Raw genomic sequence first — 27,091 nt, forward strand, 5'->3', positions numbered from 1 at the left:
CCTGAAGTGAAGGGTTAATGTTTATAATACAGCAAAGCTTCTTAATAGAAATCCATGATTATTTTTTTAACATCATAATATTAAACTACTACTTGAAATATTATTGTGCTATTGACACAAGTGCAGTTTTGGACAGAATGTTCTAGCAATGAAATCCCTACTTGAACTCAAGAGATGCATTAAAACACAGAAAAGATTGTCACTCCCTTGGAACGTTTGATAGAAAGTACAACCTTCAAAGAGATCCGTGCACAAGAAGTTCAAAGGACTGGCTGCAGTTCTGACAACTTAGCCACTGAAATCAAGCCCCTTACCTTGCAATCTAATACTATAAACTTGATCAGATGCATAAAATTATGTAAGGCTAATTCCCAAACTGTGGGAGATTATTCTTTAAAAGGAAGTAGTGTCCACAAGTTCTTTCAGTTTCATTTATTTCTTAGTTAAGAGTAATTCAACATATTTAAAGAGATGTATACAGCAAAACATAAAGTACAGAAAAGTTAGTACTGCTTTGTAGAATGTACTATAATTAATCAAGAGAATCATGCTGGAGGAATAAGCTATGCCAAGGAGAACATCTGCTTCTGCCCTCTAAAAAACACCTGCAAACCAGTTTACTTTTCAGGAAAGATTCAAGACTGATGCTAGAAAAGCACAGAGAAAATGCACAATGGCTAACACGTGAACTGCTTGCAATTTTTCTTACTGCTGCTTTGTTATTACTTTTTCAAAAGTATTTTTTTAAAAAAATGTAATTAACTTTTAAAAAAATATTTTCTAAACCTCCAATCATATTTACAGATCTCTTATTGCTCTTCTAAAATTGTATGATATCTATATATATACACACACACACATATATATGCATATTTGGAAGTGCAATACTCAACGTAGACCCAGAAGTTAATTTCAGATCTTTGAACAGAATAGAACAAAAAAAGTCACTTAATGTCTTCCTCTATAGATCTTCCGTCTTTTCTGGCAGGTAGTAGGGAGTCCAAGTAAGACTGAATTGCTGTTGTACTAAATACTGCAAAAATAGACTAAAATGTCACTCATAGTTTAAAGAACAGGTAGTAATCATATAAAAAAAAGGTTAGAGTGTTTGCAATAGTAGCAATCGTTAAAAAAAACCTTATGTTAAAGTGTATTACGAATTTTGGACTTTTGACCTATGTTAGGCCAGAAACCAAGTCTCAAAAAATGATAGGAAAATCTTAAAGACAATTTTAAATCACAGAATAAGTCTTCCCCTTCCACAGCTGGAACTGAACACAAAATATAATAACTAGGTGACCTGCGATAACTAATTTTAGAAAACAGTGACAAGTACATGTACTGCTATATCTGCTATAATATGGTCTTAGATTACCAACTAGAAAACAAAAAAGTGGAGCTCCTCTAGCACTGCTCATGAAGAGATTCCTACCTCCAAGCGCAACAGAACCCTTGTTTCCTTGCAATTTAAATTCTATCCTGGTTTGGAATGTTACCTCTAAAAATAAAAACTGGTAATGAGTAGATAAATGATGTTTCATATATGCAAATTCCAATCTGACAAGTTTTTAAGAGGAGGTTGCATGAGGAAATAACCCTTTAGTGCTATTAAAAATAATGTAATACATTTGCTGTATAACACAAATTAGGAACTAAGAGAAGTCCAGTCCTTTTAAACAGCTATGCTAAATACCTTGTCTTTCAGAACAGATTCCTTGAACACTCAGTTTCCATTTCATACCTGGGGGTGTAACATGGCACAGGTGCTATCTATGTAATCTCACATCCTCTATTTATATTTGTTGAAAAATTTTCTCATTGACCTGCATCCTGTTTTTCCTCAACTTCTCCAGTTTGCCAAGAGCATTTGTTGCCCTTCCAATATTGGTTTGATCTGTGAAAGTAATAATAGAACTTCATATTTCATTACTGAATTATGGAAGTATTTATTAGAGGGAACAGACAGATCTTGGTGCAATGTCACTTGATACAGCCTTCCAGTTTCTCATTGGCATTAATAACCCTTCCCAGTACGGTCGTTTTGACAATTTATGCCCACACTGTAGCAAGTTATTTTAAGTCATACAACTTTAACTTCACAGGATATTCTCAAAGATGTCACCAAAAGCCTTACAGAAGCCAAGACATGACTCAAAGGCATGATTATCAAGCCAGAAAAAGAAATTAGCTTAAGTTAATGCTTCTGACAAATTCTTGCTGATCCTTGCTTATTCACTTGTCTTTTAGATGACTTAGACCTACTGAAAAGATTACCTCTTGCTTTATTCAGAAGCTGAACTCAGTCAGATACTGTTAAATTAACCAAAAGACAGGCTCCTTCCACCCATTAGAAATAAAAAAACCCCACAACATCATCCATCCACCAGATTCTATAGATAAATTAGCATTTATCTGTAATGATATTATTTATTTACCAGGACAAAAGGACAAATTTAATATTAGTGGGTTTTGTCCTATTCAATATTTAATACCCACCCCCTTCAAATTTATTCACAGCTTTATATTTGATCATGCAGCCAAATACTTTTTTTGTCTTCACTTTAAAAATTGTAATTTTTTTCCTTTTGGCAGCCCTAACTTTTTCTTTAGTCCGCCCTCCCCTTATGAGTACAGTATTTAAAGGACATACTAAGCATTTCCTAAATATACTGTTACTAGCTGCATCTAACTAGGCCTGCTCAAGTTTTCACTGCTGAGATTTCACATTTCTTGAGATTCAGTCATTAAAGAGTTAATAATTAAGATGGTTGATATTACACCTATTTTCTTCCATTTGAATAGATACTGTAGATGTTCAACACAATTCTTTCGACAAGCTGCAAAGTCTAACTACCTTTTTACCTTTGATCTTCCTCATCCCTACTTAATAACACTGGCACTTCTAGACAACAGTGAGTCTTTTCCTTGTTTTTATTCTGCTGCTTCTTTCCCTTCCCAGAAGTTTATTTTAATTTCATAGCCAGTTTCCCTCCATATCATAACACATGCAAATTTAAGGTTAATTTTAAACCTCCATAATTTGCATAAACCAGTTAAGTATTCTCTAAATCAGAATATAAAATTTTATTATGAAATAAAGTTTACCTTATTAAAGTGCATTTTTAACATGACCTTAGCCGCTTTAAGGGTGGGACGGTCATTAATCTCACATTCATACCCTGAAGTAGACATTTTATGTGCACTTCTCTGTTCCTAAAGAGCGTATTTCTTGTGCAGAAGAGTTACCTTCATTAAAGAAGGCCTGAGATAACCACAGTCAGAAAATGGGCATGACTGGTGATTGCAATGGAAGACTAACTGGAGAGTGTTTAACAACGATGCATCCAGTAAAATAACCAAAGAAATATACACATATTTAAATACTTAATCAAAGGAAGGCTATTTATGAAGTCATAGCTGTAAATGATCTATTGACATAAACTTGTGGATGCTTACAAGAACACAATATTTCATGAATAGATCTAGTAGAATAGTTAGGAAGGCCAAGGTCTGTCTTAGACTGATAAAACTGAGGTCAGTCCTTTGTAAAAGGGGAAATGGCAACAGCAGGAAAAAAAAAAAAATCAACATGCAAGCTTTCGCACAAGAAATTATGTACAGATAACATTAGAAACCTGTTAGGTAAACACTGCATAAATCACTAAAAAATAGGAAAAAAAGTGGGTTTAGCAGATAATGTAATTTAAAGGCATTAATGAAAAAAATGTGTTAATGTTAAGCAGCTCAGAAATCTATTACAATATAACTTTGTCATAAATTTTACAGTTCATGAAATACAAAAAACCTGTACAAAAAGTTTTGGCTAAACAAAGATTAATATCAGAATAAGCAGATTTTCCATTGAAATAATTATACATACATATTTCAGTAAAAATTATTTTTCTTCTACAAAAGAAGAATCTACTTACTCGAAGATGAGCACAGTGTGGTAGCCTATTTGGCTTCAACCTGAAGGTCAAATATTTAATTTTTCAAGTGAAGGAACTTAAAAATTACTGAGAAAGGTTCACAAAGTAAATGATTAAAAAAAATTAAATCAACCAATTGAGCATAAAAATATACATATAAAGTGTCTTGGTTTTTAGGCAGTACTCAATTTCTCATAACTCTACAGAGAAAATGAGGCTTCTTCAGAAGTACTTACAACATGTGGAAAAACAATATACATGTGGTTCCCAAGGTGAAAAAGGACTATAGGATCCATGAATCAGTGGTCAACATATAAAGTCTTACCATAGAAATATTGTAAACATTTTTCTTAATTAGCATCTCCATCATCTTTGGTATAACAGACTCCTAGGGAATCTCTGATGACATATTTTATATCCAACTTAAATAAGAGGGAAAAGAAACTTTAAACATTTTGCATTTAAAGTATGTATCACTTAAAAATGCAGTACACATATATGATCACAGTTTAGAATGGATCTTTTAATCAAATGCTCCTGGCCCATAAATATAAAATCTTAATTGTTCTGGCCAAAGATCCACTTCTGGAAGCTGTCTGATGGATTACAGGATGCCAAACTCGGATGTTCTCCATTTCCTGTAAGGCACATATGTAGTGCTGCATTGTACAGAGTTTGATCCTAAAGTGAGTAAAAAAGGAAGGAAAAAAAAGTGAACAAACAACAAACGTGCTGTTTCCCCCCACTCTTTGTTTTTCTCAAGTTTATTGTTGTTAAAGAGTAAGGCCATAAAGATAGTGAAGAGGGTGGGTAGCAAGCAAACATGAGTAGTATATGCAAGTGCCAGCTTGTTCTGTTAGCAAAATTTTAAAAAATATTTTAAAAGATACAAAACATATGGACTGACTTCCAGGTGGATGCCCAGACACACACACTAAAGGATATCAACTGCTTTAAGTGACTTTACATTTGAAATAGTGAAATCATCACATTTTGATCTGGTAACTGAAAAGCTGAAATGATCTACATTTTCCTCACAGAAATAAACTTACTCCTTTTTGGCTTCAGAGTTCTGTTTCCTTGGGGTTTTCTCTTTTATTAGAAATCAAAAATTAAACCCATATAAAAGATCACCGATAAAAATGCTGATTCACTGCACAGTCTAAATACCTTTTGATGCAGCCATTGCTCTTCTCCAACGGCAAAGGTTTTCTGGCCTTTGTAGTTACATTCGCGAAGCTGCACAGGTCCTTTAGAAGCATGCAGACAAAGCTCCTTCTGAATGTTATGTCGAATTTCATGGTGTGCAGAATATTCAAAGTACTATTTAAATAATTTTTAAAAATTTCAGTAAATAAACACAAACAAGAGCATTAAACTAAATTAGTCCTTTGAAATTCCAATACACAAATATATTTCTTTTGTTATTCAACAATTTGAGACTACAGAATCAATTTTCTGATTTTCAGCATACATGCTTTAAAAGTATTTACAAAACTAAAAGCATTTTTTAATACTAATGCAATATATTTAGAAGTACTTAAATGTATAAACTGCAAATGACAGTTGGTGCATATGCATTATGATGCCAGATCTCATCGCTTGCTCCCCCAGGAATCATATACAATTCAAGGAGACGAACTGAATAGTTGTATGGATAACTTAAATTTTGGCATTTTTAAACTTTAAAAATCTGTATTCAATTTTTGTTGCTGGATTATTTTTTTTTATTAGAGCAACCAAAAACCAAATTGTCACTCAGAACAATATTGATTGCTGTACGTCAACTTTTGCTGCTTGATCTAAACAATAAATGCTAACAATAGGATGCTGTTATGTTCTCTTTGAGCTAGCCATTAGAAAAGTAATATAAGCATGTGTTTTATGAGTGAATTTTACCATTAGTTCCTGACACCAAAGTTCCCTTAAGGCTCAGGAATTCTAGGCTATAATTCCAGTCTTAACAGGTATTTAATTCTAACAGTTACAGACACAGCTGTCCTTTTTTTTACCTCTAGTCCTACCCTACCATCCTGGTCTCTTCCTTTTCTACCTCATTAAAACAGCAGAGTTCCTATAATTACATCCCACTACCACTGTTTCTTGGCTCTGTATGTCAGACTTTTTCACCATATCTTTCCTTTGACTATGGAAAGCAGGCTCAGTTAGCTCCCTGTGGCCTTCAACTATCTGTCCAATTGACCAGCTTCTGCCTCCTCACTGCCTTTGCATCAATGGGAATAGCGCTGAGGAACAAATGGGCATCTCACTGTTAAGTTTCTGCATTCAGCGTAACTCCCTGAAACAGGTATTGACAGGACTGACCTGCTTAGTCACTTAGCTCTCAGACATGATAATTTATTCTAAATCTGTTAATCTGATTTAATCTGTTCTAATTTATTTTTTGAACTCCAGAATCTCTGCAAACCCTGACAATACAACTTGAAAGCTAGGTTTAAAACTTCATTAATTTTGGATATTGAGATGGACATGTTCCCAGCCCCAGGATATTCTAAAAAGGAAGAATGATAAACAATTTATGTACAAATCTGAAAACTAGGTTCTCTCTTCTGCTCCTTTCTCCCATCTCAAATATATGGCAAAGACCACAGGTAATATGGAAAATTTCAGCCTGTACTGCTAAAGTCTGATGAAGAACATAAACCAACTGAAAATAGAGTATTGTAATGAGAATGTTAAGTAAGTAAACATCCACATCTCATAACCAGCAAACCTATACTAAAATTCTCTGAAGGTTGACATTTAAAGGGATTTAGACTGTTATTCTATGGCAGGAGGAAAGCATAGAGTTTTAGTACAGTCCAAGATAACTTAGAGACAACAGAAGCATACAGCAGATCTCTTAATACAATGTCTTAGTACAGTGTTCCTGCCTTAATGACTGTGACAATGTGAAAAGGCTAATATAGTATTAATCCACAACGGAATAAAAAAAGAAGTTCAATACTGTAAGAAGCTAACGTAACAGGGTAGTTATTAATCTAGACAGTATTCCATCTCCCACAAAAAGTGATTAGGAAAGTATCAATTAACTATGATCACGTGTCAGAGTTTTCACAGTGCCATCAATGGATGGCTTTTAAGATTGAAGATTTCATAAAAAAAAAAAAAAAGAAAAATTACAACTGTATTCTAACAAAAACATTTAAACCTTTGTTGACCTTTAGTTATTAAGGATCTACAGTTAATAAATTTTATTCACGGAATAACTCTTTAAGGCAACAGAGAAGTGTTCATTTCTGGGCAGGGAAGGAGATGCTACTTTTATTAGTATTACAGTAGTGCCTGAAGGATTCAGTGTCTGACATCTATTGCAAGTCATACTGTAGAAGAAACAGAGCACCACTGCTGCCTCCAAGAGCTATGCATCAAAAAGCTCTTCTTGGACAAATTCAATCATATTATTCACTTGCATTAGGCAGTACAGGACAGACCACTTTGACCTCAGACTATGAGGGTGCAAGCATGATAGGGAAGGTGGCTCAGGCCTGGCCACTCGGTCTCCCACTGGCTGGATTCCCACCATCTTCCTTGACAGTGCAAGTCCTGGTGGCAGAGAAAGAAGCAATAGGAGGAAGCATAAGGAAAGGAAGAATTAAGAAGACAAACATTTACAAGAAAGTAGTAAGGGTAAGATGAAAAGGTTTTGCACAGAAAGATCAAGTGAAGCAGTGCAATTGTGTTAAAAATCTGAATCTGTATGCTGAACATGAAATGTTAGAAGCAGGACACGACATGAAGAGCAGTATGAAATTTTCCTTGAACTATATATAGGAACTAACTCAAAATAATTTTTTAAAAAAAGAGCGAAATTCATATTAAAAATGAGTTCATTTCTCTGAAATAAATGAAAAGCTTTAATATGGTAAAGTTACAGCTGAATAGATCATAAAAATCAGGTATCAAATATTTTACCTGATTTCCTCCAAGTCCATGACAAGAATACATAATCAATGGTTTGCCGCCATGGTTATTTTCACCAACATCCAGACACATGCGTTTCCCAATATTTTTTAACTAAAGAAAGGGTGTTATCAGGAAAAAAAAAGAAAGCAGCTCAGTGGGGATGGCAAAAAATTAAACTTCTGCACAAAACAAACCTTTGGCTTAACAACAATTACAGTTTTTAGTTCATTTTTAATTTCTGCTATGGTCAAATCTAAAAATTCTAGTCTCTCGGTTAATCTTTTCTAACTAAAAGCCTAGTAACTACATTATGGTTGTCTGCAGCCACACACTGTGAATTATTAGGCTACTGGGTTATTATTAAGCTACAAGGTTACTGTTATTCAAATTACAATTTGAACAGAAACACATAAAATATTCAAAATGGGAGGAAGGGGAAGTTTTAATTGTAAATACATACTAGACATTCACATTCATCTCAAACTAAGAATTATTAGTTGTTTAATAGTTTTTTGGTTTTAGCAATGCAATGTCTAAGAAGTTATTTGCCAGAGAAAATGCAATGGTCTTTTAAAAAACATATGTATAACTATAAATACATATTTGCCTCATCATAAACCTAATTCTGAGAAGCAAACAGCTCACCAGTTTTCCTTATTAACATGAACTAAAAATTCTCTGACTTCTTACTATATAAAGCTAAATTTACCTTGGTAATTCAGGAAATCTCTCACCACTGGCTTAGTACTTTTGTATTATCTTAACTGTTAGTGATAGGTAGAATGTTGCTTATCTTAGCAGGTTGTAAGATCCCGTTAAGCAAGGCTGTTAGTTAAGAAGCTTTGCTTAAATTTCATATCACCACTGAGAAAGCTATAAAATATTCAGATAGCGAGGTATGCAGAATAGATTCTTTGTCCAGAGTAGTGACAAGAAAACCGTAGAGCAGTTAATGATAGCTAAAATGTAAACGGTATGGCTAAGGTAGCACAGAAGATTATGGAAGACTATAGGAAATAAATAAACTTACATATCCAGAAAACAAAGGATTCAGGTCTGGCACATATGCTTCTGGATAAACATTACTGAGATACCAAGTAAAATTTCTACACTGCAGACGCTGTCTTAACTCAAGCCTTTTTGAGATGTCTCCAAATGTTTTCTGTTAGAGGAAGGGATGTAAGGAAGGATGGAAAAGAAATATACTAATGTTACTAATATCAATTTTGTATGCATAAATGTACGATATTCTGTATTGTAGCATTAAACAAGTTTTAAGCTTCATTTGTTGATTTTTTTTTTTAAATACTGTACTACAGTATCTACTGTTTGTTTTTCAGTGTCATAACATCCTGCCTGCAGTATTTCAAAGCATATGCAAGAAAAATACATTGCAACATGGAAAAAACAGAAGTATCCTTAGTCCCAAGAGTTTTAACACAGTGCCATGAAGTGGGAAAGTACAAACACCACCATACTGATGACAGCTATAAAGTTAACTGATCTCACAAAAAGAGAGTGAGCTGAAATAATGAATTGGATTGATTAAATAATTAGCATAATAGTCAGTATAATGAAGAATCGTATGGACAAAATTCAGTTGTCCAGCTACTAAACACTCCTAGGAAATCTAATGCTATTAGTGATATAATAGTCACAAAAAATTATCATTCGAAGGGAGAAAAAAAACCTTCTTGAAGAAAACTCTAAATTCCAGCTGGTGAAAGACAAAAGTTCCAGAAAACTTACAAAAATAACTAAACCAACACTCAAACACCCTGAATTTAACTTAAGTTTTCAAGCAGATAGAGACAGGATGGATACGTATTATTGAACAAGCTTTATTCTGCAGCTAAAGAACAACAAAATCTGCTTTTAAAGTAAAAATACTAAGTAAATTGAGACTAATGAGACATTATGTTTCTCACTCCAAAAAATAAGTTAGTTTGCATTTTCTATGCTCAGTAGCTTTTCTCATGCTCTTCTGGTAGTTCCAGTAGCCGTTCAATGCAAACAACCCAGGATTTTAGAGAATATATGAAAAAACCATACTAATAAAAAAACCCCACCACACAAACTAACACTATCACCACCCGAGCATTTTTTTCATGTGTGTTGGGGCTCCAGCATTAAGCAAACTGAACTCTCTTTTCATAAAAATATCTAGAATCCTTACATACTTTGTCAATAAATAACTTTTGCTCACCAAAACTTTCAACGCAGCAAGTGTGATTTCTAATACCACCACCACCACCTACTTGTTTCACAATTTTTGCTGCCTCTGTGTTTCTTCGGTAAAATATTTCTTTATATTCATCCATCCACACTTCTGCAAGGCGTACTTGATTACGTGTGATCACTTGAGTACCTTTTGGGAAAGTATGGGGGCTCTTGCTGCGAAAGACATGGCCAACAACAGAGCAAGGCATGATCTCCAACTGTCCACCACATTGCCATACCTAATAATAACATTTTTTGTGTAAGTGTACTGCAATTAGAATTAAGGGGGTGGAAAAAATAGCAATGTTATTATTCACCAGAAAAAAAACCCAAACCACTAGCAAGAGTACATATATCAGGCATACCATAAGTGAATTTCCTAATCAGGTAGACCCTGGAAATGTACATTTCAGCTATCAACCCTAAACACATTAAAAAAAAAAAAAATCAGTTCAGTAGGCATGTTCATATTTTATTTCATTGGTCATTAGTAATTTGTTTTCCATGTTGGCTGATTCAGCAGAGAACTCAAGATCTAATACTAATTTGTCCTCAGAAATCCTGTACGCTGTCAGTATGGAGATCACTGCTAATTAAATAGCCAAACTTACTCTGAAAGACATTTCTATATTTTCACCCCCCCATATTTCCATTTCTTCATCATAGCTTCCAATGTGTTCAAAGTAGTCTTTTGATATTGAAAAGAGACCTCCAGCAAAAGTAGGTGTTCTGCAAAAAGAGAAATTTACTGAGGAAGACAGGATTCAAATAGTTTTGTTTTTTTTTTAATATAGATGTAAAAACATGGTATAACTGATCTAGGAAGTTTCCGTGCATTGACCAGTGTTTCACTACATTGATACATTTTCCTGGCATAGGTAATACTTCAAGCAATTAAATCTGTCCTATCGAGTCTCATTTGACAGTTTTATTGTCATTTATTAACAACTGGGTTAGACTAATGACTGCTGGTATAAAAGACAGCATCAGAAAAAATAACATTTTTTCCCTGTCTGGAGGATATCAGGCGAAGTCATTACTCCTCCAGACCAGTAATCTGTCTGCGGCCAAAGCACATACAATTATCAAATGCACCACTGCAACAGCCTAGTATTTTGGTACCCTGTTGTCATCCTTTCAAGGATGATGAATGAGGAGCCAGAATCTGTGGTACTATCTCTGAAAAGAACTGTTTATAATACTCCTCTCCCCCCTCCCTCCTGACAAAAAAACATATATAGAAATTGCTTATTATGTTCCAAGTATATGTAGAAAACAGGTAATGCAGAGCAATTACTGTCTTAAGGAGATTATGTTTTTATGAAAACTTTAAAATTCACAGTGTGGTTCTTAGAGAAAGTATTACAAAAACCATGTAAGGTGCAAAGACTTCTGATCATACTCATCTGAAGAATTAGTTCATTTACAAACTGCTCTTCATTGAAAAAAATGAAAACTGAAGGATTTAAAATATTATTGAAATTATGTTTACCTAATTGGATAGGTTTCATCTTTTCTTCTTTTATTTTCATGTTTAGGAAGAGACTCCCATCCAAATGACAAACTCCAATCAAAATTTCCTCTGTTGTGGCTATGCCCATAAGGAGATGGTTTACTGAATTCAAAAGTATTGAGATCTATAGAAGCAATATCAGGGCTCACAACGGCAACAGGGTTCTCAGCTATTCTTGCCAATAATGGCTCTAACCAGCCATAAAAGCATTCACCTATGGAGAAAATGGGAACAAGCACTGAATTTTTACTTGGCTATAAAGTAGTACACAGGGAATATTTTAACATGCCCGCAGCAAGTCAATATGCACTGCTTTTAAACGGCATTGCTAATTATACTTTCAAGAATATAAAACAGCAATAGGAAAGATGATACATTGCTAATGTTCATCATTCATTAAAAAACCTGCAAAGTTAAATCAAAGACAACAGCATTATAAACCAGACCTGGCACAGTTACAGGTTGCACTTACAATGAGCATCCAGAAAGGTCAGGGTCTCTCCTGTTGCTACTGAAGCTCCCAATAACCGTGCAGTGATTAGACCTTTTCTTTCCTTTTGACGGACTACTTTAACTATTTGAAATTGTTTCACATACTCATCTAGTTTATCATGCAAGTATTCTAGAAAGAGAAATCGGTTTCAGGATATTCAGTGTATATACATGCCACTGCCTAAAATTTTACATTATTAAACTAACAATTCACATTAATCCCACAAATGACCTCAACATCAAAGCAGTAAACAATTCCTGACTGCTGAACATTATTTTTAGGGGCTGAGTTTTGTTGGACATGGAGGTGTAGGAAGAGGTGACTGGCAGACAACAGGAGATGGAACACTAAAAACACTCTAAAAGAGAAAGGACATGTACTAGTACATTTCTTCTGCAGTATTAACACTTTGAGTATCAATTCAAAATCCATTTTCAGAGCAAACAGCTCATGGACCTATTTACTCAAGTTATCTGCAGAACATGCAATTTTTTTCCTTAATGACAGCACATTTTAGTTTTCAAAGGCTACAATATTTACAATAGCAACAGAAGCTATATAAAAAACTCTTTAAACACGCAAAATTTGAGAAACAACCCCACATCCCTCAACAAACATCCCACATCATCTTCCTTCCTCTGCCCATCCTTAGTATTAAACTGTACTACTAAATATACTTCACATCCAAGTGTGTCAGTATGCTAAATACAGACTTGCAAAAAGTGTAACTACATTAATATAAGCATGTATGTATAGACATGTTCATCTAAAGGTAAGCATGTAAATTTTTTTGAACTTGCATTTGTGATCACACTTAGTATACATTCAATTATTTTTGGCAGTCAACTTGAGTACTGAAGGTTATTTTTCCATTAAATAATTTTACTTTCTAGAAAAGACATTTCCCTTCATATTAATGAAATTAATTTGCATAAAGACAATCACTATGATAAAATGCAAATTGCTACCAGCACTAGCCAATTTATCCTTGGATACTTTGTTCTATAAATTGTAATTGGTTTGAAGCACAAATTACAGAGCTACTTGTCATGCGAATAGTTATGCAGTTTAAGCAGCACTAGAATCGGAATAATCAGAAATGGGGTTTAAAAAGCTTTTAAAGGGTGAGAATTTCATATTTGACAACCTTGTAAAAAAAAAAGATGGGGAAGAACTATTTTATAGAAAAAGAAAGGAACAAAACCACTTTGAATACTGTTATACATGTTAATGGCGGTAAAGAGATAACCTCTTTTAACCAATTTATCTGCAATCCTAACATGTCTTAAAAAAACAAAAACAAAAACAAGAGAAAATAGAGACTTCTTACCATCCACACTGGCATCATCCACCAAAATAATCTCCTTTAACAGTATGGCAGGAGATGTATACATCACGCTGTGAACAGTTCTGAGCAGAGTAGACCATGCTTCATTATGAAAAACTATTATAATACTTGTGGTTGGCAATGGCGGGCAACGCTTAAACTTTTGTTCAATACATCTACAGATTAGAAAGTGTCAAATGTTACAAAATGGATAAAAAGGTTTGACTCAAACTCTTAAAAGAAACCCTTCTCTTTCTAGCACAAAGCTTTATAAGTATGGACATCAAATATTTCAGATTCTTCACTTTCTATCCCAGTTTTGAAACACAAAGGCAGGTGCTCCAACTGGAGAAGCTGTAGAAAATATTAGTTTAAAAATATGATGAACAAGAATTCCAGCTGAACAACTGACACTTCTGCTTATGTCTCACAAACATTTGAGTACATTTCATACAGCAGCCAGGTCTTCCTCAGGAAAATACATGTTATTCTACTGAGAGCAGCAGATACTGAGCTGCAAAATCAGTTTAAGTCACCATTACTGTTGGAACCCAAAACTACAAAGAAGAATATTTATTAGAAGAATGCAGAGTTTGCAAGGAGAAATAGATCTAATTCAGAATTCCAAAATTTTGTAGGAATACCATATAATCCTTAGGGCAGCATATTCCATTCAAGTGAAAATTTTAAAGCCACAGTCTTTCAAGATTGATGTATTCTGAACATAACTTTAAATCCAATTGCAAGTCAAGATGACAACACTTCTATATTCATAAGCTGCACACTTACTGTTTATTGCCCGTCAACTTTAGAGACTGAGACACTCCCCAAGGTAATTATCACAGCCATCGCCTCACAAAATACAGAGGCAAAAACTCACCAGTTATGCTCTAGCAAAGGTTATTGTGAGCTGCACATGTAATGTGATATTCATACTACCAGCAGCAGCTCAGTAAGGTTAGTTACTTCTGACACAGATAGCTGAGAACATATAATCTGACACTGACAGACTGCTCAGAACCAAAACTGACTCCACCCAAGTCCTACACTCTTCATTAAAAAAATTTTTCAATACTATAATACTGCTGAGCTCTTCCATTGCCTTGTTCAACAGTTTACAATTCTTAATTTATTTAAATTATGCTGGTGGTTTTATTAACACTGAATATTAAAAGAAAAAAAAAGGGGGGGGGGGGGAAGAACTGGTATTTAGACTGGGAAAAAGTTTAAATCACATTTTTAGTTTTCTTCTAAATAAAACTTAGCAGTCTGACTCCAGAAAGTCACTCAGAAATTGAAGCTTCAAGGCAAAAGCAGAAAACCTTATTTAAATATGGTTACTTTGAATTCAAAACCATGAAAGAAGTGAGCCTTTCTAAACATTCTTGGTTTTGGCACTGTGGATCATTATGTACAGACAGTCATTATGTATAGCTAGGAGACTTTCTTAAACTATCACCTAATGCTGAACTCAAATCACTTTGCAGTCTGCATTTCTGACAAGTTTTTCAACTATCAGAACATACATATTTCAACATACTCAGGAGGTCGAGTGTCTGGTCCAAGATCTCGGTGTAAAGAAATCCTATCACTTGCAAATGCATTAAAACAGTGTTTTTCTTCTCCTCGCCGTTTTTCTTTCTGTTCTTCTGAATTTAAGTTGATGGTTTTAAATGCTTTACCAGAAGCTCCAGGAGCATTAGGATCTTGAAGGGGTCGATCTAGAAAGGGTTTTAGTTCCACTGCAGTATAGTGTCCTGGCAAACAGTGTCTCTCTTCAGGAATTTTAGTTTGCCTAACAGGTGCTTTTATCTGCATTTTTGGCTTTGCACCTTTGATATTGTTCATCGCATTTAACACTAGACCTAATACATGACTTTTCTTTCCAACAACTGGCTCAATCCCTGCTTCATCTTTAAAATCTTGAACACCTACTTCTCTTTGTAATAAAAATAAAAATACCAGAAAGACAAACACAATAATGCTAAATTTCCAAAGTTTCCAGTGAAAAAATAGTTTCTTGAACAGTTTAGGTGTTTTTTTCAAAGCCATTCTAGTTTTAAAAATTATCACGAGACTAAAAGTTTCTGTGAATAATGTTCTTCAAGTAGGTCACAGCATTTCTTGAAATTATAAGACCTGCGAATTAAAACAAAAAGTATTAATTTAGACATCTAGTATATTCGACAATGTAAAACCACAAAAAATTACTGGGCAGGAATTAATTCACAACTCTCAACTGTCAAACATTATGTGTCCATCCTAAACATACCTCAAACCTACCTATAAGACACCCAAAATGCACTTTCCTCGTGTTTTATTTTTTTTAAACACACTTGAAATAGAAGAACCAGAAAGCAGGCACACCACTAAGAACAGAATACTATTCCTACACAGTGCCACTACTTCACAAAAATTTTCTTCCAAATCTTGGAAAATTAAGTCATTTAAAAATTAGAGGAAAGTGTTGTTTTAAGTCTTCTAGAATCATGGAATTTTAGTTCAACGACGGGATAGAAGGAAAACAGATGGAATCAAGAAATTCAAGTTGCATGGAAGAAAGATCCACATAAAAAGTGAACTATAAAACCAGGAAGGACTTCTCAATCAACTTTATTTAAAAAAACCCATCCACTTTCAGATAAGACTTAAGTAATCAGATTTCAAGTGGGAAATGTTTAGATTAATTTAGTTATCACCAAATCATAGAATGGTTTGGGTTAGAAGAGATCTTCAAGATCATCTAGTTCCAACTCCCTGCCATGGGCAGGGACACCTTCCACTAGACCAGGTTGCTCAAAGCCCCGTCCAACCTGGCCTGGAACACTGCCAGGGAGGGGGCAGCCACAGCTTCTCTGGGCAACCTGTTCCAGTGCCTCAACACCCTCACAGTAAAGAATGTCTTCCTTATATCTCATCTAAATCTTCCCTCTTTCAGGCTAAAAACATTGCCCCTTATCCTATCACTACACCCCCTGATAAAGAGTCCCTCCCCACCTTTCCTGTCGGCCCCTTTAAGTACTGGAAGGTCACTATAAGGTCTCCCTGGAGCCTTCTCTTCTCCAGGCTGAACACCCCCAACTCTCTCAGCCTGTCCTCACAGGGGAGGTGCTCCAGCCCCCTGATCATCTTCGTGGCGTCCTCTGGACTCACTTGAGCAAGTTCATGTCCTTCTTATGTTGGGGGCCCCAGAGCTGGACACAGTGCTCCAGGTGGGGTCTCACGAGAGCTGAGTAGAGGGGGAGAATCACCTCCCTTGACCTGCTGGTCACACTTCTCTTGATGCAGCCCAAGACACAGTTGGTTTTCTGGGCTGCAAGTGCACATTGCTGGGTCGTATTCAGTTTTCCATCCACTACTACTCCCAAGTCCTTCTCCTCGGGGCTGCTCTCATCCACTCATCGCCCAGCCTGTATTTGTGTTTGGGATTGCCCTGACCCACGTGCAGGACCTTGGACTTGGCCTTGAACTTCATGAGGTTTGCACAGGCCCACCTCTCCAGCCTGTCCAGGTCCTTCTGGGTGGCATCCCTTTCCTCCAGCATGTTGGCTGCACCACACAGCTTGGTGTCGTTGGGAAACTTGCTGAGGGTGCACTCAATCCCACTGTCCATGTCACCAACAAAGACGTTAAACAGCACTGGCCCCAACACTGATACTTGAGGAACGCCACTCGTCACTGCGCTCCACTTGGACATCGAGCCATTGACTGCAACTCTTTGAGTGTAACTCTACCTAGCATACATGTTCAAGGCAGACTTAATACAGGTAATTTGGAATAGGTTAATTTAGCCTGAGGATCAAGTAACCATTCTGTATATTTTTTCATTCACTTGTACTGCATTTTCTGGCACGTGCTGCTGCAACTCATCAAGAGAAAATGTCAAAAAGCTCTCCTCTTTCAGGAACTCTGCCACTATTTTTTTTTTTTTTTTTTTCACAGAGAAGCAATTATTCAGCAGCTTTCAAAGATGGGAAACTATGAAAAACATTTGAGGACTACCAGAATCCAAGTGATTTGAATTAAATTCTCTCTGCAAAATTGGCAGTTTACAAGAAGGAGAAAAATAGCAACCAGCCTGAATTCAAAGCACAGCTTTATTTTTGTGTAAGTTGCATGTATGTGAACTAAGAAAATAATTAAGTAGCATCTAGATAAAAGCTACAGTTAATTCCCACTTGCTAACTACTGACCACAGAATTGCAAAAAAGAACTTTTGTATTTCATCCTTTGAAATATAAATAGATTCTGCATTTCTTAATTGAAATAACATATACTCAGGAAGAGATATAACTTGTAGAAAACAGAAGGAACCTCACCTGGTTTTCTTCAAGAATTTGCAGGATAAGTTAACCATCCGGACTTGTTCACATTATAGTTTATTTCAAAGCTTATGTCAACTTTTTAAATAAACCTATACATTCAAACCACAGTAGTTTTACCATAGAGCTATTGTTACAAGAATGCAGAGAGGAAGCGCATTGCAGCATTGCTATATAGATACTAAAAGGTACCAAAAATGTGCTTCACAAGGCTCACAAAATTTCAAAGAAAACCTGTAAAAAAACCCCAGTCCACTTCTGTCTCACACATTATTTTCTCATTTTTCTTTAGTGCTGAAAAATTGGTACTACAACACCAATAGTTATACACTGCAAGGCTAAGAATAAAAACTTTATTTTCTGATGAAAGGATTGCAACCAGTTTTACCAAACTGCCAGATAAAAATTGCCTTGTTTTCTCAATGTCTGGTGGTTGATCTTGACTGGCTGCCAGACACCCACCCAGCTGGTCCCCCTCCTCAACATGGCAGCAGAGAGAAAATAAGACGGAAAAGCACATGGGTCAAGATAAGGACAGTGTGATCACGTACCAACTACCGTCGCAGGAAATCAGACTTGAGGACGATGAATTTAATTTGTTGCCAATTAAGAATAGAGTAGGATGGTGAGAAACAAAGACAGAACTAAAACGACCTCCCCAGGTTCAACTTCACTCCTTCATTCCCAACTCTTCTATCTCCTTTCTCCCAAGTGGTATAGAGGGAATGGGAAATGAAGATTGTGGTCAGCTTATAACACTTCATCTCTGATGCTCCTTCCTCTTCACACCTTTCCTCTGCTCTAACATGGGTCTTTTCTGTGGAGTATGGTACTTCAGCAAAAACTGCTTCAGCATGGGACATCCATGGGCTGCAGCTTCCTTCAGGGCATATGCACCTAGCCCAGCATGGGATCCTGCATGGGCTGCAGTGTGGATATCTGCTCCGGCATGGTAGTCCATGGGCTGCAGAGAAATACCTTCTTCACCATAGTCTTCTCCATGTGCTCCCAGGAAATATCTGCTCCGGCGCCTGAAACACCTCCTCCCCTCCCTTCTTCACTGACCTTGGTGTCTGCAGAGTTATTTCTCTCACTCCTCTCTCACAGTTGCTGTGTGGCATTTTTTAACCTTTCTTAAATACCTTATCACAGAGGCACTACCTGCTACACTGGGTGGCTCAGCTTTGGCCAGCAGTGGGTCCATTTTAGAGCTGGCTGGAACTGGCTCTGTCCATCACAGACACAGCCCCTGGTCTCTTCACACAGAGGCCACCCAACCTTGCCATGTAAATGCAATACCCAATGTAAAACACTAAGCATACGTACAGATCACCACCCAGCAATAAGACTGTAACTTGTAAAACTACTGCCTGCGTCTACAGCCTCTGCAACCTGTTAACCAGGCACGTTTATATAACACCATAAAAAAAAAAAATCAGATTACTGTTTCTCAGCGCAGCATACACAAGCGCATATGATATTAATAAATCTTAAAGCTTAGGAATCAATAAGCAATATAGATATATCTTCCTCAAACAGAAAAAAGAAAACACTTTTTTTTAACATTTGAAGTACTTGATATTTCAAGAGAGGTCTGGCAACTTCTTTATCCCACAAGCCGCCACTACGCAGTCAGTAGGCAAACACCTGGGGAGGGGGGCATTAGTGTTGGTTGGCTGCTTGGCTTGTTTTCAGACATTGTTGCCCTCAAATCTCTTTTAAATCACTAAACATGCAACAATGTTCTCCACCTTCTTCTAGGGCTCTTCCTTTTGGTAAGAGCCTTACATTTGTTCAGGACAAGAGAAAGGTTAAGCTTTCATGAACATGATGGTATTAGATACGTCAAGAGGAGAACAGTTAAAGTTAATTCTATATAGCAACATTGACTGTTTAATGCTGAAATTATGCTTAAATTTGAAAACTTCATCAGTATTTGAGTCATATATTTACGACCGCCTCTTTTTGTTTTAATGAACTGGCATGAGACTACTCAAAGGGTAGAAAAATTACACAGTATGACTACATATCTGTTATCTCTTTAGTACCAGAGAAATCTTTTAACTAATTTAACAATTACTTTACATAGTTAAAGATGCGGTTGTCAGATTTCCACTGTACATCTTCAGCATTTCAATTAACACAGCAATATTTGCTTATACTATGCTCACTACCTCTTAATTTTTTTTTCTGGTTTTACGATTACTACATGAACTTTGGCTTCATTGACTCCAACAAAAAAAAGGAAAAATAGACTAGAAAATACCAAAGATTTCTTCCATAGATTTTTAGCACATACTTCAGACTTCTGCTGCTGCTGCCTTTGATGCTGACACACTAAGCTATTCTTCACAAAACATGAAGAATACATATGCATATTTTACCAAAAAATAATCTAAATTACTGTTGTTTTTATTTGGAAATATTTCCTGCACAAATTGAGTATATACAAACCCTTAGAATACTCACGATCAACCCAACACAATAGTCAAGATATACGTAAATCGAAATAACCAAAATCTAAAATCCATCCAGAATATTTCTAGCGCTACCCATGTTTTGCATACATCTGTCTTCAGACAAATAAGTTATTAAAGACTATAATGAGCAGACATAATGAGCAACCAAGAACATAGAGCAATTTATTCAGCGTTTGTTTTCCTATGTAACTATGCACTTCTATTTGCATACACTTTGACTTCTCTTTGACAACATATTTCCTTGTATTGGATACATCTGTCTTGGCTGCTCAGGTCTAGCTACAGCAGGCTGCCCTAACACACAGGTGAAATGTGTCTGTCCCTAGAAATGAAAAGACAACACACCCCAGCTAAGTGGGTGGTGCAACAGAGCAACACAATTTAACCCCTTCCATGTGGATTAGCACACTCCAGTAGCATACATGGCAGCGAGCTGCGCACAGAAACAAGCGATGTTTCTTTTTTAAAGAAAGGATCAAGTGATAGCCTTGGGATAGTATGTGCAGTAGAGGTGAAGTGGACAAACACATGCTTGTTTGCCACAAACATACAGCAAACTCTTTGATATAGACAAATGCTGCGTGTAGTTTTATTGACAAAATATTTGATAGGGATATTGCTTACAAGAATAGAAGAGCTCTTTGTTACACAAAATAGTAGCAGTTTCTAGAACACAGACTACGTTGTCCAAAGAACTTCTGCCTTGAAAGCTGTATCTTCCTTAGGGTTTTTACCAGGATAATTTTGTAGTCAGAAATACAATCTTTATTCCCCACAAATGCCTCACACATTTTTACGGCATAGCAATGTCAGTAAGCACAGACCAAGCTACTGTTCCATCCTCCAGGACATGCTGATGAAATATGTGGCATGATTAAATTCCCTGAGGTGACTATTTAGCAAAGTATTTAATCTTCTATTCATTAGTGTTATTTTCACTAATAGTAGTCTGATTCTTACAGCACTCTGAAATAATTAGCTTTAAATATCAGAAATTGGATTTTAGGGATTTTTTTAAGAAGAACATAACCAGAAACTAGTATGTACTGCAAAAGTCTTTCAAAATTTTGTGCCAAAAAACAGCTGCCACACTACTTCAAACCACATCACATGGGTAGCATGTGAATTCAATACAGTCTATGTTACATTATGCCACCCACTAACTCCGATGTCAGACTGTGCAAAAACACTGGCTTACAAGAAAGCCTCACTACAGTAGCCAACATGTAGACAACTCTGACTTTTTGTTAGCTTGGTCTGAATAACCCTGTTAGATAATAATTTTTTTTAAAAAAATTAAAATGTCAAGATAACCCAAATCATCACAAATTCTTTCAGACCATGCCAGTGGTTGAGATTAGTATCAACAATATACTTGACCTCATTTTTTTTTTTAATAAAACTGTTTTTATAATCTACTTTCCTTTTATCTGAACATTAAATAGGGTTTTAATGTTTCCTGAGAATGTTGCTTACGGAACATAAAAAAAATTTAAAAGATAAAATATTAAGTAAAAATACTAAAAAAGCTTAAGAAAAAATAACTAAAAAATAGAAAAAACCTTCAGAATTACTCTACTCACAACTATTTAACTACACAACTTTGCTTCACCCCAATCTAATTTCTTCTATAACTCCAGAAGCACAGTCTCATTAAAAGGCTTGTCTATTTTTCATTATTATCCAAGTATACAATCCTTTCATGAAGATCTTAATGGCCCCTTAATCAGAAAGTGGGTGTGTGAATAGCAACACTGAACAAATTCTTTACAAAAAAAAAGACCTGACACTCAGGATCAACTATTTTCACCAAATTCGCAACAGTCTGCCAAGGATACACGATTACATATGTTGGGATACTTTACCTGTAAGAAGTGCTACTTTCACCACTGGTATTTCTGAACCTAAATTCTAGACAGGGCTTTTTGTTTTCTTTGCATGAATACCAATGTAGATGCTACTAAAACATTACCTAGTGAAATAATCAGTTTGGTGATATTCTTGTTTTCTACCACCATGGAAATTGAGTTTTTTTTTCTACCAGCAAAAAAATAAATAAATCACTGAACAAAACCATTTCCACTTCATAGAAGTACATACCAGAAGAACATCCACTCACATTACCTCCTCTTGTGACAGACTAAGAAACATCCAATTTGGAGTGAAGTTTTCATACACGTTTAGCTGAATATGGAGTACGAAGGCTCTCCATACAGTCCAAAACATTCAAAAGCACTTCAGAATTTGGGGAAAATGAAAACAGTTGCTTAAATTTACCAAACTATGCTACTGTTTACAAGAATATTAGCCCTTGGTTTAAATAAAGGAACAAAACATAAAACAAATTGTACAGAAGCGGAAGATTAAGACTTCACAGGAAAAGGAGAAACAGAATCAGCTGGCCAGTTTCTATATCTACACTTGCAACAAAAGATACTTGCCTATCTGTTCCACTAAGAATTCCTGCTGAATACACTCCTAGATAGGGCACACATACCTAAAGAAATAGATTCACAAACCCCAGATACTGTTCCTGCGGGTATATTCTTTGAAGCTCAGCCAGTGGAAATATGGTTCTACTTCTGAAAAAAGTATGTTGTAAGAGGAATACTGAATGCATTCAGTTCCTGAGTCTTAGTTTTAGAAACATTAAGGGCACAGATTATTCTAGCAAAGACTGGACGTAATCTGCCCCCGTGATTATTACAGAAAAATCAGAAGCTGTAACTGGATGATAACATAATAGGCTGAAGAAATTCAGAGCAGCAGCAGCCCAGAACACCTAGCTGGAATACAACTTTGTAAACTATCTTTTTCAGCAGTTTGAGATTAAAAAAAAAAAAAATATACAAAAAAACCCCACACCCCTCCTTCTATGTGTTTTAATGGAAGTCCTTCCAAAAAGTCTTTCAAAATGAGCACTACTACTATTTTTCTACAGCAAAGCACTGTATATGGTAGGCAGAGATAGATAGATAGATCCCTTCCCTGTGACAATAGATAGCATATTAAAAGTATACAGTAACCATACATTATAAAAAATATTTATGGCTTATTTTTACAGTCCTGGTACTATAAACATACACTGAACTCAAATTTAAATTTCACTCAACTCTGCAGTTTCCCTTTTTTCTTGGCCAGATTGGTTTGGGCCTCTCTTAAAATAATTTTAGACTGTCCCTAAATATGACATTATGACAAACGAGCACCACAGCAGCTGTAAAGTGCTGTTTTAACTTAGAAGGATTAGTGTCTGATTTTCACTTAAGCACCAGAAAATAGTGTCTGGATCATTACCAAGGGAGATTTTTTTTTTTTTTCTGATTGTAGTAATGTTTCTAAGATAACAAAAGCATCTGAATAATAAGTGCAGGGCTTGAAATCAGTTTTGCACCCTAACTAGCCTTAAACTTTTACAGTTTAAATAAGTATTGAGCAAAGCAAGTCTCCTCACTGATTTTTATTGGGTCAGTGACTGCTAAATTAATCTTTGTCAGAATCTCCCAAAGGTGTCTTTGCTTTCCTCCTCTCCTCACTTGACTGGGTCTTTTCCAGCTACATTTCACTGCTGAAAATTCTTACCTAACAACAAATAGTCATTTGAATATAGAATTTAATTACCAGGTCACTATCAGTAGTTTTGCAACATTATTTCTCTGTTTGTAAGCAGAACTATTTTCTGTTGCACACAATATCAGCGAATCTTGGGAAAAATCAGCCAATGTGTAAGACAGACAGCAAATGAATAAAATCATGCTTTACATGAGTGGACAAAATCTAACATTTCATGGTCTAGAAACTTAAGGCACTTTCAAATCATCTAGAAGATAAGCACAGAAATGAGATTAGGAGGAGGAACTCATCAGTGCTGGCAGGCACCTGATCAGCAATTCGTATTATGAACAAGATTCTCTACATCAGTTCCAAAGAAAGGGGAAGCCCTGCACTAGGTATCAGCTCTCAGAACAGACAGACCAGGCAACAAATTTATGCAAAGCAAAAAGGAACATCTCAAAGCAAGTTTGCAGCCTAGAACCACAGACTTTGGGGAAATGTCACAGAAGGCACAATTGTATCTTGTTCCTATTTTGATAGAAGTCAAAAGTCCAGGCTGCTGCTGGCATTACCCCACCCAAAAAAAGGGGCAAAGATAAATGGTAATAGCAGTTATGAGGAGGAAGAAAACTGGTCTTCTGCTCCTTCCCACAGTGCACAAAAATAGTAACTTGGGCTCCCTGTAACTGACTTAATTTTTACTTTGCTATGTTATTGAGAAGCCTTGAGATGATAGCAGCAGATGCCAACCTAACCAGGCCACTGAGCAAACCTAGCTAAAAAAAGAAACCAAAAGCCATAAGTTGGCTGTTCTGTCTCAGTCTTTAACTGTCGCTTGGCTCACTAGCATGACACTGACTTTAGTCCAGGATGACTAGATCAATATAATTTACAATTTTTTAAATAAAAGATGTTGTTTTGTAACAGAAGACTAACATGCAAAATACTACTAAGATGCATACATAAAATTCGTATTTCCAGTAAGATTTTTTTTATTTAACCAATACAAACGTTTATTAACAAATACTTCTTTGTACGAGCATATTTTACACGAAGTTTAAAAAAAATAAATCCCATGACACTAAGGTTATCTACGTTACAATTCACTTTTCCTGTCAGTTCTAAGTACTGTCATCTGCTGCGTCGAAGTAAGACTAACAGACTGCAGGAGAAAAAAGACAATCCAGTAACTTAAAAGCTCTTCATATAGGATGAAATATACCAAAGGAAGCTGGCAACGTACACAATGGAACTAGCACCCTGCTGTTATCAAATCAGTGCGGTCCTGTGGGCAAATACTTGGGCGGGATCAGTACGTGGCAAGAGACACCTCCCTCAGTCAATACTCCTGGTTTGGACAGTGCGCCCGGCTGGTCCCCGGAGACCCGTTTGCCCAGCTGCCAGGCAGCAGCGCCCTTCGCCGCCGCCTGAGCTCCTCGCCCCGCTCCGCGTCTGCCCAGAGCGGGGCACGCTGGGCTGGGCTGCCCCCGGCAAGGCCCCTGGGCTGGCTGCGTCCGTGGGACTGGAGGGGACCGCGTGTGGGGCCTGTGAGAACGTGCGCAGCTGTGGGGGAGCGCCTACGAAGGGGGGTCTGGGGGGGTCCCCCGAGCAGGCCCCAGCCCCACGCCTGCCCCGGGACCTCTCCCTCACATCACGACTCCCTCCCGCCTGTTGCGCCCCGCGCCCCGCCAGGCGCACCCACACCGCTGGCGGTGAACGGAGGAGAAGCGGCACCGGGTGCTGCCCCGCCGCCGGCCACGGCCCCTCGCCACTGAGGAGCGGAGCCGCGCGGGGGCTCCTGAGGCCGGCGGGCTCCCCCCCGCCCCGCGGCTCCCCCACTTACCTCGTCCGGCGGGAGGAAGAGGAAGGCGCTGCCCGCGCGAGCGGCCGCGGGCAGAGGGAGCGGAGAGAGCAGCCGGCGCCCGCCGCCCCCGCCCCGGCCGGAGGCCGCCCACAGCGCGGGGAGGCTGGAGCCGGGCGCGCTGACTCGGCTTCCGCTCAGCGGCCGCCAGGTGCGCGCGGGCGGGCAGGCGGCCCCGCGCCTGCGCGCGGCCCCGCCCTCACCTGGCGCCCAGGTGCGCGAGGCAGCTGCTGCCGGCGGGCTGCGGGGGCCGCGCGCGGCGGGGCAGGGCAGGGCGTGGCGGGGGTTGGATGCGCGCGATGCGCGCGCGCCCCCCGGGGCCCGGGAGCGAGGCCCGCCCGGGGGAGGCGGGATCCCCCCGGCGGCGGGGGGCGAGGGGCCGCGGGGCCAGCGGCGGGCTGCCGCCGCCGGAGGAAGTCGGGAGTACGCCCGCTTCTGGAGCGGAACGCTTTACTCATCCCTCTGCACCCGCCGGAAAATGTCATTTTTAGACAATTACATAATGCACACCGCAGCAGGGCACGGCAATCGGTGCGTGCTTTAACACCCAAATTACAGACCGCAGTTTCAGCATCACGGCAGGGTGCTGTGGGTTTTTTCTTCAGTCACCTAAGTGTTACGTCGTGTAAGATGTGGTTGACCAAGCGCTCCCAGCTCACGTTGCCGGGAAACAGAACACAAAATCCCTTAGAGGTGAGATCAGAGTTTGAGAGAAAGGATATCACACTGAGCTCCCTTCCTTTACAATGCAAAGTTTCCCAGAGGGATAGAGATAAAATCACTTTTCTATTAAAGCATGGTTGAATTTTGGGGAGGGGGAAAAAAAAATAAATTGTGTACAAAGTTTGCTCCTAACTTCCCTTAATATAGCACAGAATCTCCCTTCCTACTTTCAAATAAAAGTAGCACGATTACAGCCTCAGTCCAACGCTTCAAAGTTGCTTTCTTTCAGCTTGCTGAACCGCAGGTAGCTAAATTTGCTCAGCAAGTAGATGGTGAGTTGGCAGTAGTGAGTTGGCACTGATTCTGTATCAGTGACAAAAATGTTAATACCAGTATTTTATGATTGTATTCATCTTCCCCAGCAACACTTAACGAAGATTTAGAACAGAATTAATCCCAATTAATATTTTCTGGTATTTCTAGCATATTAAAACCCTTCCTTATGCCTTTGAAAGTTGAGGCCTGAACTGTAGCAAGTACTACATCACCCAAGACATGCACAGTCAACATTCAACTTTCTGTAGCACAAATTTCAAGTAAGGCAAATTTCTAGCACGAACATGCAAAAAGCTGCTGTTTTCCAGAATAAAGCCTGATTAACAGACATACCAACTCCTTAAAAAAAAAAAAAGTACTTCAGAACAAGATTTAGACCATTCGCTTAGTTCCTCTTTTAGCATGCACCATGTCACATAATTACCAAACAAAGTTTTAGCAGAGATAAAACCATGTGATTGTTGC

General features: G+C 37.6%; 1 protein-coding gene across 2 annotated transcripts; it reads right to left on the reverse strand.

Moving 5' to 3' along the window:
* Positions 1 to 417: 417 nt before the first annotated feature.
* Positions 418 to 25,701, reverse strand: GALNT3 (polypeptide N-acetylgalactosaminyltransferase 3). Of its 2 annotated transcripts, XM_074829001.1 has the most exons (11): positions 25,610 to 25,701; positions 14,950 to 15,548; positions 13,413 to 13,585; positions 12,062 to 12,211; positions 11,569 to 11,803; positions 10,688 to 10,805; positions 10,115 to 10,315; positions 8,887 to 9,018; positions 7,866 to 7,967; positions 5,100 to 5,252; positions 418 to 4,610 (listed from the first exon to the last, which is right to left on the reverse strand). In XM_074829001.1, exons 2-11 carry the CDS (start codon positions 15,459 to 15,461, stop codon positions 4,488 to 4,490), a joined length of 1,899 nt encoding a protein of 632 aa, XP_074685102.1. In that variant the 5' UTR covers positions 15,462 to 15,548; positions 25,610 to 25,701; the 3' UTR covers positions 418 to 4,487. The 2 variants fall into 2 exon arrangements, with proteins under 2 accessions (XP_074685102.1, XP_074685103.1); XM_074829002.1 differs by lacking the exons at positions 418 to 4,610; positions 5,100 to 5,252 and adding an exon at positions 7,270 to 7,496.
* Positions 25,702 to 27,091: the final 1,390 nt, after the last annotated feature.

Source organism: Strix aluco, chromosome 6 (assembly GCF_031877795.1).
Source record: "Strix aluco isolate bStrAlu1 chromosome 6, bStrAlu1.hap1, whole genome shotgun sequence".
In the NCBI taxonomy this organism is placed as follows: Eukaryota; Metazoa; Chordata; class Aves; order Strigiformes; family Strigidae; genus Strix; species Strix aluco.

Excerpts from the sequence above, each read along its gene's own strand:
- GALNT3 (XM_074829001.1), bottom strand. The coding sequence starts at position 15,461 with ATGGCTTTGAAAAAAACACCTAAACTGTTCAAGAAACTATTTTTTCAC. Across the intron at positions 13,586-14,949 it reads CCAGACACTCGACCTCCTGA|ATGTATTGAACAAAAGTTTA; the intron begins GTATGTTGAAAT and ends TCTAATCTGTAG. Across the intron at positions 5,253-7,865 it reads ATGGACTTGGAGGAAATCAG|TACTTTGAATATTCTGCACA; the intron begins GTAAAATATTTG and ends TTATTTAAATAG.